This window comes from Rhynchophorus ferrugineus, unplaced genomic scaffold (genome assembly GCF_030347505.1).
Source record: "Rhynchophorus ferrugineus isolate W39M unplaced genomic scaffold, kcgeb_rfMv2 rfM9, whole genome shotgun sequence".
Classification (NCBI taxonomy): Eukaryota; Metazoa; Arthropoda; class Insecta; order Coleoptera; family Curculionidae; genus Rhynchophorus; species Rhynchophorus ferrugineus.
In genome coordinates this window covers 41,671,815-41,683,201 of record NW_027472588.1, presented here as the reverse complement: position 1 = coordinate 41,683,201, position 11,387 = coordinate 41,671,815, and the positions used below count along the sequence as shown (strand labels likewise).

The following is an 11,387-nucleotide window of genomic DNA, read 5'->3' as shown; positions in this document are numbered from 1 at the left end:
TCAAATCCACGGTTTTTGTATAAATATAGAATTTTACTTAAAAAGTGGCTGTCATCTTTATTCGTTTATTAATTATGCGTCATCATTACCAGTTAATAACAGTTGCTGTTTTTTTTTAATCAAAGTTTTCTGACTTGAATAATGCCCACTATCATATGAAAGTCTTGTTATTTCCACTTCTCCAAGCACCATCAAATATTTAAAACTTTTATTGAAGAAAAGGGTACTGTAATTTTAAAATTTGTTATTCAGTAAAAATGTGTGTTTTATCATAAATATAACTAAAAGTTTTAAAATTTGAAATATATAGACATATTTGATAGCTATATTTCGTATTATTTTCATTTATTGTTGATAGATGGTGCTGGAGATTGACAGTAATCAGCTGTCTTGTCAAAATGGTGACAGATTGTTGTCGACAATAATACTAATTATTTTTCCTGAAATATATATCCTTCGTAAACATTTATGTGTAGCTAGTGAAACGTAAACATACTATTTTAATTAAGAATGCCGCCGAAACGTTTACCAAAAACGTCGAACGATAAAAAAATTGTCGATAAGAAAAATGCTAAAAGCGACAAGAATGCTGCTGCTTCAACCGGTGAGTTTATATTTATCGATAATAAAATTTATTGTTCACAGCTATTTGTTGTTTTAATAACTTTACCAATATTATTTGTTTGTTATTTATAACATAAGATAGCTATGAATTTTTTTTTTTGAGTAGGGTTTCTAGCCAGTGAAAGTTTGTAATAAATTATGCCAGATAGTACAACTCAACGATACATTTATAATAATGTTTCTATTTATATAGAAATAATATCAATATTGCTGGGTTTTGTTATGCAGCTTATATTAAAATTGTTAGTAAATACTTGAAATATTTGAGGTTATGTTTATAATTATATGACAGGGTCCTATTGGAAACGTAAACAATCTAATGTTTTGGGAAAAAATAAAATGTATTAGAATCACAAATGAAATAATGCATATACTCGATTCTATGGCGTTAAAATATAAAAATAGATATTGTATAGAGATAATTAAAAGTTGATTAGTATGGGGTTTTCCTTCCTTCAATTTAATTGGTTTCTTGGCTATTAAATGTTGTATGGCTGCTGTGATAAAAACGGACGCTATTCCGTATAGTGACAGGGTTATTGACATTCATTATCGTCGGATTTATTTATTTATTAGTTACTAATTTGTGTTTGTCGCTTATCAGGTTTATTTGTTCATATTGGTATACCATATATTCATTTGTAATTCTTAGTGATAATAAGACATGCATAAACATTTTTTCTAAGTAATATTAAATTATTAATAAAAATTATTTGGGTCCTGACACGAGTAAAATTCTGGCAAGGGTAGTTTTTGTTTTTGTCGTTTCAATGTTTTGAAGCAACAGATAGAGTCCATTAAAGAAATATGAGAGTACGATTGAAGAAATATAGTTACGTATTACTTATTGACCTCAACAAGGTTTATATAAATTTAAATTATTAAACCAGGTAATAAAGTAAAATAACAATCAGTTTTCAAACGAAAACTGAACGAAGTAAAGTTTAAATTATTTCTACGTAAATATTGAGGTCCTTATTTACGTAAACATTCGTACAAACGTTAAATCTCTGTTATCAGTGGTTAAACATTCGGCTTTGTACTTTATATAATATATTGTGCTATTAAATAAACCTATATAATAAACCAAATAAAACCGAAGAAAAATCTTTATTAATACAAATTGACTTGTTTGAATTGATTGTTTAAGTAGCAGTCTGACAATGTTGTTTACCAACTGTTAATGGTTTGATGTGATTTTTTTGTTTCTCTCAATTTTAGAACGAAGTTTGGAGAGTTTTGTATATAATATTTTTGATATTTGATCGTCTATATATTTTTTATTTTGTTTGATTGTGGGAATTAGTAAAACATATCACCCTAGAGTAAAACACACACACACACACAATATATATATATATATATATATATATATATATATATATATATATATATATATATATATATAGCGGACTACAGGCCCATTATCACTGATATTCAACATTAACTGAATCAAGGCCAAAAGCTAAGTTCGGTCTTTTTTTAAAAGCCTTTTATAGATAAGTAAACTTTTTTGGTTCATAGGAATAAAAGATTACTGGTTATGAGTATTCGTTTTTTATTGTTGCTATAATACAACTCATTCTCTAGACACTTAGAATGAACATCACATGTGCCAGGTATCGCTGCTTCTAAACAAGTTCCCTAGCTTCTGCAATGTGGACCAGTTACGGTGTGATTCTATTTTACCTTTTGACAAACTCTCTTTTTTTTTCAAATTATATTTCATTCTAGACCACAAAATACCATTAAATTTTTGCATTATAAATTACTGTTTCAAACATTTAATATTGTAATACATTATCTTATAGAATACTGTATTGTTTAGGCAAATAAAACAAAAATGAAAAGAACGTATATTAACCATATTGAAACATTTTTAGCTGTTATGAGATATATTTAATTTTGACCAATAATCAGATGACCAGTTACGTCAACGATAGAAGCAAACAATGAGTCATTATCAAAGAGGCATTCTATTTTCGCTTGATATGGATCAAGCGCCTATTGGATTTTCAATGATATTTGTTTCATTAATTCTAAAAGAAATGTTTACTCTCAGTTCGAGTTTGGAGAGGCTTTGGGTCATCAATCAGCTCTACTGTTAATGGTGTTCCACTTGAACTCTAACGTTTTTCTTTAATATAGGAATTGATATGGGCGTGGGTTTATTAAAAGTATGACATTAAATTTGAAAATAATAAGTATAAAAGGTAATAAAAGATATATTATTTGATTACTAACAGAGGAATGAGATATAAGTCATTTGACGAAGAATATACAATAACTTAAAAAAGAATAATTGGGGAGATTAGAAAAGGAAAAGGTAATGCAACAACAACAGAAATAGAGATAGATATAGTATAAAAAATAGTACAGGTAAGTGGCTCGGACGTGTTGTAAGTAGAGACCAGAAAGGTATTTGATATACAGAGGATAGACTTCATTCAATATAGTATATCTTGTTGCATGTTGGCAGCACTGCTTCCCAGTAAATAGTCTTGTAGGTTATATTTCAGTATATTATACACTTTATCCTGCGACGGTTAAAACATGCGAAACATCTCTTAGACATTTCACCAATGATAATGGCCATGGCAATGATAGGATACGCAAAACATGATAAACATAAACGTCGAAGAGGAATAGTAGGCGAAACCTAAAATTAACTGACAAAAAACGACGAACATTAAAAAGGACTGTTACCAGACAACATAAAACTGTCACGTAAAAGTACTGCAGACTCAACACTTTCGGGCCAACATTTATAGAAGGATCGCGTCTGCGGAACCCTATATAATGGAAGCCAACAATAAGCTACGAAGGAAGTGGTGCAATGATTATAAAACCTTGATTGAAACTTAATGATTGGAAAAATGTAGTATAGTTCAGTAAATAATCGTTTATTTTGAACCCCAAAATATCTTTATGATTACTTTTTTCCTTCAGTTAATCATGGGGATATTACATATCAATATCGTGGCATTCAGCTGGACGTCTTATTCACATCATTGGACAGAATACTGTTAATGAATATCTTTACATCCTCAACGATGAAGTTCTTGCTATGACTAATATATTGTTGTCAAACACTACCGTATTTAAATACACACATCCAAAATGTCCAGTTTTGGTTTGAGAAGAATCAGAATATCATCAAACATCTCTGGTCAGCACGAATGCCAAGACTAGATATCGAGGAGTAGATTCCCATTTCCAACATCATTCAAGCAAACTATTCTGCGAAGAATTGCAGCTGTTTTAAAAGTAAATGGTGGTTCCATATTTTATTAATAAATAAATATTGTGTATATGTCAGGTATTCATATTATTTTGTCCATCCCCTGTAAAAGGAATTGTTTAAGGAGTTGTTTATTAATGCACAAACTACAAATATAATTCATTATTAATATATATATATATATATATATATATATATATATATATATATATATATATATATATATATATATATATATAACAACTTTGTTTGTATACATTAAAAATTCGATTTTTCAGTAAATCCCCTATAAGTGTTTTGAAAAAATGCAATAAAATGCAAATTTGTTGAAAAATATGACGGTTGGTAAACAAAATTGACGTCAATATCTAGACAACAAATATTTTTTTATTTTACGAATTTCTCGTCTTGTTTATAAGATACATATATAATTTTTAATATATTAAATACATTAAAAACAATTAAATAGTTTAGTAATAACAAACCAAGATTCAAACAGGTTATGTTCAAGTAAAGAAGAATCTCACTTTTGGAGAATCTAGCATAGGACACGAAATCTAGGTCGTGTGTAGGTTCCATGCATCTTGTTCAATGCGTTTCTGAAAGTATGCGAGAAATCGAATTAATATTCGATAATTTTCCGATGTCATTTTGAAAGCGTACTGAATAGATACAAGAAGCGCGCATTTTTGATAATTAATTAAATGATTTCGTCATCCAGGGTCATTAAATTAAAAAGAAAAAACCAGTGCTTTTCACACTTTCCACTGTTGGATTTCTTATTCACGATGCTAGTTGTTAAAATAAATCTGATATCTATCATCTAGGCAATCGTTTTATGTTTGTTAAGGAAGATAATAAATTTAGAAAAATTGTTGAACTGATTCTAGTATTTACTCACTGATTGTGGTATTTCTTACCTGTTATAACATAACTATTAAGATGTAATTGTATTTCGAAGCAAAGATCATCTCGAGCTCTAGCATTTGCGTAAACCACTTTGTTTTACTATAGTGTGGCAATTACTGAAAGGGTAACTCTACGTACATAATGATTGTGTAGTTTTATTAGCAAAGAAGTTCAATCCTATAAAGACTAATAATATAACAAAAGATATCACAGATAGCATCTAGTGTCGATTTTTGAATATCATCGTTTGTTTTTAAAATTATTAAACACTAATTTTATTAGCTGAAGTACGTTGGCTACGTCTCTAGAATTACCTCATTTTCTGTTATGTCATGAAAGTGGCAATAACTACGTGCGTCTTATTTGTTTGTATTTTTGTGACGTCCTTATCCAAGTTTTTAATTATAGTTGTAATAAACAATTCAAGGATTAAATAACTATTAAAAATATTAAATTAAATACATAAATGGGTTTTCGTAGTTTTAACTAAAATTTGTAGTTTCGAAACATATTATTTTGTTTTTGTCTGAAATAAGAGTTTTTAAAAGTACATCACTTTTATTTATTAAAAAGCAGTGAATTATTACTGTAAACTTCAAGATTTGAAATGCTCTGTGAGGTCGTGTCAAAAATGAAGTATTCCATTAAGACGCGAAATCAGTAAACAGTTGAAGAACAAACTCAGAGAAGTATTACAGCGATTTGGATTGGTCTGTCGAGTGATTTCTGTAGTGACAACAAATGAATGTGCCTATTTTGTATAAATTGAAATTCACTTGAAGAAAAAGAAATGATGTATGCCAAAATTTCATCTTGAAATAGGTTAACAAAATTTGAAAAAGAATCATCTACTCTTTCTGTCCGCAAGAGGAGAATTTTGTCACCGATCTAGATTTTTGCAAATATCTATTTAGGATTTATAATATCAATATTAAGAAATTTTAGAGAATACAAAAAATTTTTCTGTAAATTTTGTTGAGATTAATTATAAGTTTATCTCAAGTTTCCTCAGTAAATGCACAAAGCATTAATCAAATATTGCAAGTAGTAAGTACATTATGGTTTTACCCATCCAGAGTAAAAGTGAACGTTGCTAAAACTGGTGCTGTGTTGGTAAAGAATTAGTTTACTTTGTTGAAACACATGTGGGATTTGAGAGCAATGTAAGATTCGAAATATTGCCGAAATAGATATTGTCAAGAGAGGACAATAGGACCGCATTACTCGTTATGAATTTTATGAATGAAACTGTTGATGAATTTTTAATTCCTGGCCATATTTTTACTACTGGGCAATCATTAATATATTATTATATAAGTTATTATCATCACGCAATTGAATAAAAACAATACTTTATATCTAGATAACCACGTAGACATGATTACTGTCGAAGAGTGTATATATATATATATATATATATATATATATATATATATATATATTTATTTATTTAGAATGAGCACTCTAAAAATAGCTTTCAGTCGAAAATATGACCTGCTTATCTGAAACAGCTCTCGACTGACTGAACACACGCGACAACTGATAAAATCTCCACGTCATTACGAAATTATATGGAGTAGGCTGGGAAAGGTGGTTACAAAACAGACTTGACCAGTCGAACAGAAAGTAGATTCACTAGGGTCTTGGTTAATTATGAACGGTTAAAAATGTCTATCCTATCAAAGGTCGTCGGCGCGAGAGCGAGAGGGAAACATTACTTGTTATTACTTAAACTGGTTTCGATTCCTGCCGACATCGTCAATATATTTTTTCGTTTATTAGTAAATATAATATTCAATAAAAGCGGGCCGATGTTGAAATGGAATGAAACCAACTGTACATGACATTAAGGAAATTCGTTTTAGTTAGTACAATATTCCATCTAGAGACACAAATGTTTTTTAAAATTTTATCAACTCCCATTCGTACATCCAACAAGTCAAGTATAACTTCGTCTAGCATTCTCGGACTTGGTCTTTTTTCTGCCTTGTACCATTTCATCCATTCTATGATTATGAATGGACCAGAAAATGGACAAAATAGAATATCTGTTATACACAATATTTATTTATTAATAAGTTGTTGAGCTACCACTTGCTTTTAAACCAGTTGGAATGTTGTCTTATTCTTGTACAATAAACATATGGCAATTGATTCACTGACGTTGAAGATGAAAATTTACTCCACTCTTTGCTCAGAACGTTCGATTATATTGATTTGCTCTTCTTCTGGCGATTGTGCTGTCTAAGAAAGATGTTTTATGATATTCTGATACACCTTAAAGTAAGATTTCATCTTGGGATTTAGTAGTATTGGGTAGTAATATACTGGTCATAGTAAAAACGTCATCATTGAAGAGTAATTCCTTGGCAGTAATCTGGCCAGTGATTTGATTAAGAGGACCAACTGAATTCCACTATCTGCTAATTATCAAGCGTTCTGCTTTTATAATGGTTGCACCACTTCTTTCTCAGTTTATCGTTGGCTTCCGTTATTAGAGATATCGCAACAGCCGTATTCTTTTTGTCGAAACAGTAATACTGTGTTGAGGTTCTGCTATCACTTTTGCGACCATAGTTTTGTACCATGGTACATGTGCCATGTTGCCTGGTCCAAGCCTTCTTAATATCCGTCGGCCTCCGTTAGTTAACTTTGTTTTTTTCCCACTATTACTCTTCGCCCATAATATTTTACCATGTCTTGTGTATGCTGTCATTACTGTGGATATTATCGCTCGTAAAATGTTAAACTTTTCAATTGTTTTCGACATAGACGCTTTTTTTAACCGAACACCAATGATTTGTTCTTTTTTGAAGATAAGGGAGAAACATTTCATCGATCACTTGTTATAACTGTAAAATAAAAACTTGGCGTTTAAACTGAGCGATACGTATGTGCCGCATTATTTACACAGAAGCAGTGTTGCGAATATGCAACAAGATGTACTATATAACATGATGTACATACTACATGTTGTCGATCCCCTGTAATTTTCCCTCATTTATTCCTACAAGATATTCAATCAATAAAATTATGATTAGCGCCTATATTATTTTTATTGTAATTTAATTTTTCGTTAATTAAAATGCTTTTCCTTCCTTGAAAAAAGTTTCCTTCATATGGACCGAAGAGCAACACATTTAAATATATATTAAACATATTAAAATGTGAGAAATTAGCGGGTGATATGATTTTTTCATTATTAATTTCTTGATCATCACACTAAATAAGAAAGAAATTAGAATTATTAAAAAGTTTAATTTTCTAAGATCAAATAAGTAGAATTTTCTTTCAGATAGCTACAACTTAGTACGACATTACAAAGAACAAATGCTTTGAAGCATGACAATATTTCTTATGTATGTTTTTTAAATATTTCAGGGACCAAGAAATCGGACAATAAAGATGGCAAAGACAAAGGAAACAAAAAAGGTACGTGCTCTTTAATATTAATTTTAATTAATTATGTTTATATTAACTTTATATAACACTTAGTAATAATATCCAAGTGGTTTATATACGATGCATACGCAAATTAGATAGTTCTGAGATGTCTCTCATAAGTACAGGATAACATTTAATTTTTATGATTCTTCCGTTTGGGGTTTTCGAAATAAGTCGATTTTTCATCACTCATTACTATTCGATATAAAAATAATAAATAGTTCGTACCTTTGAAGTAGTTTATTGACGATTTTTCGATTTTAATGAGACCCAGAACAAGATTTCTTGTAATTTTTTTACTCACTCCCTAATTAGAAACGAATGACAAAATCGATGGCAGCATTGCTCTAAAAAATGAAAACGAGTCAGACGCTATCAGGATAATGTTTGAAATTAACCGTACACTCTGACACGGCAATAGATTTCGTGAACTACCAAATCCAATAATAATTACAACCGTAATTAGAACATATTACATTACCGAGCGAACTCGAATTACTGGTAACTTCATTTAATTAAACCTCTAAATTAGTTTGGCCACAATAACGTGTAATCGAGGATTAGCGTCGAGACAGAAGAACGCTTTGATTGGATTATAATTGTTGGTCATTATTGCACTGAACAGGAGGATTGTCTTGAATTATTTTATTTGAAATCTACATCCTATCAAGAAAGCACGGATGTTTCCTACCTTCAAAGTAGGTCCAAACAATTTAATTGTTAAAATATGTTAATCTAGTTAATACAATTTTTTGAAATCGGTTTTGAGTTTTGAAAAGAAAACTTGTTCGATGGTGTTGTTGAGTTTTTGAAGAGACATTCGTTTACAATGAAGCCTTTGCGTTGCATATCAATGAGATAACGCGCTGAAATGAGATAAATCGTGATGTTAAATCCAAGGGTTTTCTTCTCACTAATTTAGCCTTTTCCTCTCAATCTTAAATGAAGCTATTATTCTCCATTTCCTTCACTTTTGCGATGTTAACCTTCAGCTGATAGCCAACCAAAGCGCGAGACAAATCTGCCATGACTTCTCTAAAACTTTTAAATGCACTGTTCCTTTCATGTGCATGTATTTTTGGTAAGTCGATTCATTGCAAGCTTTCAACAAGATTGAAACTTTGCAATACAATTCGTATAGAAATAATCTTTTTGTTAGATAAAATGCAATGTTGTATATGGATATATAAATAATAATAATTTTGTTTATTAATTATTACAAATATTTCAAAGGATGTAATTAAATATTCCACGTTTATAAAAACCGGTCATTACAATACAAAAATATCCAGCATGTAAATAGAAACTCATTAAAATATTCGTTCGATTTTAACGAAAAGAAAATAACGACAACAAAGTAAATCCGATTAAAACGGCGTGAATCGAACGTGATAGTAGAGCGTTGCTTTCTTTTTGTCAAACAACGGTAGATGAGCCTTCGCGAGACAGGTTTGTTGTCTACAAACTTATATCGAGACGTCCTTGTATTTTGGATTCCGTCAAGTGTTAAAATTAGGCACGGTGAGTTCGAAATGATGCTAGCTTGTTGCTGTTGAAATACGTAAACATAATGTTATGAGGGTTGTTCAAAAATTATCTTAGGATATCCATTTGAAACGTACAAAAGGCCTTCAGAAGAACAATTTTGGGCGGAGCCGTCTAGCACAAGATAGGTGCCGTAGATTAAGCAGCACAATATTCAGTGAGGAAGTCAGTTTTCATTACAGATTACGTAAACAAGCAAAACTGTCGATAATAAGCGCTAACTAACTTAAAAGCGAAATATTCTAAAAAAATAACACGTTGACATATTCTTAGGAAATACGTATTTTGATCTAAATAAAAAAAGAATGACGAATTAATATCAATGAACATAAAATAACTAATTTTATAGAAAGCTATGTAAAGTTTTTTCATTATAAATTAATATCGGGAATCAATAAAATAATACACAAGTATTGCAGCCTATTTTCTAGTATCTATCCATTCTCGAATATTTGAAAAACCGCCATGTAAACTATTGCAAAACCTAAACAATTATCCAGGAATAGATCAGAATTAATCTATGGCGCTCGAATAGTGTGCAAAATTGTAGGTGTCGATACCGGTGGCTATTTTCGCGTAAAGAGAACGCATCACAGTAACCTTTGCTCTTCCTGCTATACCATCCAATGTCAAGGACACAACTGACGTTAAATTGGCAAGCGGCTCGTGTAATGGAGTTTCGACTGATTGACGATATACTTTAACCATGACCACTACGGAAAAATCTGTATTTAATAACAAACAAAAACACGTTGAACGATTTTCGTCAAGTTCGAGTTTGCATTAATATAATAAATGAGTATCAAATATTTTAAGATGTTCTGAACGTAAAAAATCTTGTTTTGACGCAGATTGGCAAGAAACATCGCATATTGAACAGCTTTAACTGCATATGTCTCAGCTCAGAGTTAATTAATAAATATTAATGAATATAATACCGTTAATATATACATTATATTTGGAGAAGTTTGAATACTGGTGACTTTTTCGGTATTAATAAAAGATATTTGTTAAAATTTCAGATGTTTTGTGTTTTAGTACAATTTTAGTTTATTAACTAACCCTTGCAGTACTAAATATGTTTTATATAAAATTGTAACATTAACATATGTGGTTATTAACAGAAAACAAAGAACACATAATTAAAAAATCTATTGAGCATACAAAAACTGAAAATAAAATGTTAAACATTACTTCGAAGTGCCATAGTGTTCTATAGATTTTCAGAATATTAACATGAAAACATTGGGGTAATTAGCACTGGTCAACAAAACAGCCATTCTTACTCATTTTTTATTTTGCCTCTACTTTTTAGAGTAGACAATAGATGCACATTTTTCGTTTTAAAGAAAATGCTCAGTATTAATCGCATACGCTAAGATTTAAGGTGTGATTATTCTTTTTTAATGTTTATTTTCTAAATCGCTGAAAAAGGATCTGATGAATGGTTGGATAACAAAGAGATAATTCACGGATCATGAAATTGCTATCTTTTTTGGATTTTCTCTGATAAGAAACCGTAACAAAATTCTACAGAAAGTTTCCTTGCTGTAATCTTGACCGTAGTGAAAATATCAAATCAGATCACTCCAACTGGCTCAATCTGTACGGTTGATTATCTTTT

The 11,387-nt window shown here is 30.1% G+C and overlaps 1 protein-coding gene across 2 annotated transcripts in view; it reads left to right on the top strand.

Annotated features, from left to right (window-relative positions):
- The first annotated feature begins 384 nt into the window (after positions 1-384).
- The window catches only part of NFAT (nuclear factor of activated T cells 3), a 49,748-nt gene continuing 38,745 nt past the window's right edge, over positions 385-11,387 (top strand). For both annotated transcript variants that reach the window (XM_076415107.1, XM_076415106.1), the window contains exons 1-2: positions 385-604; positions 8,156-8,206. In XM_076415107.1, the coding sequence (XP_076271222.1) occupies positions 511-604; positions 8,156-8,206 (145 nt within the window). In that variant the 5' untranslated portion in view covers positions 385-510. The remainder of the gene's footprint in view (positions 605-8,155; positions 8,207-11,387) is intronic.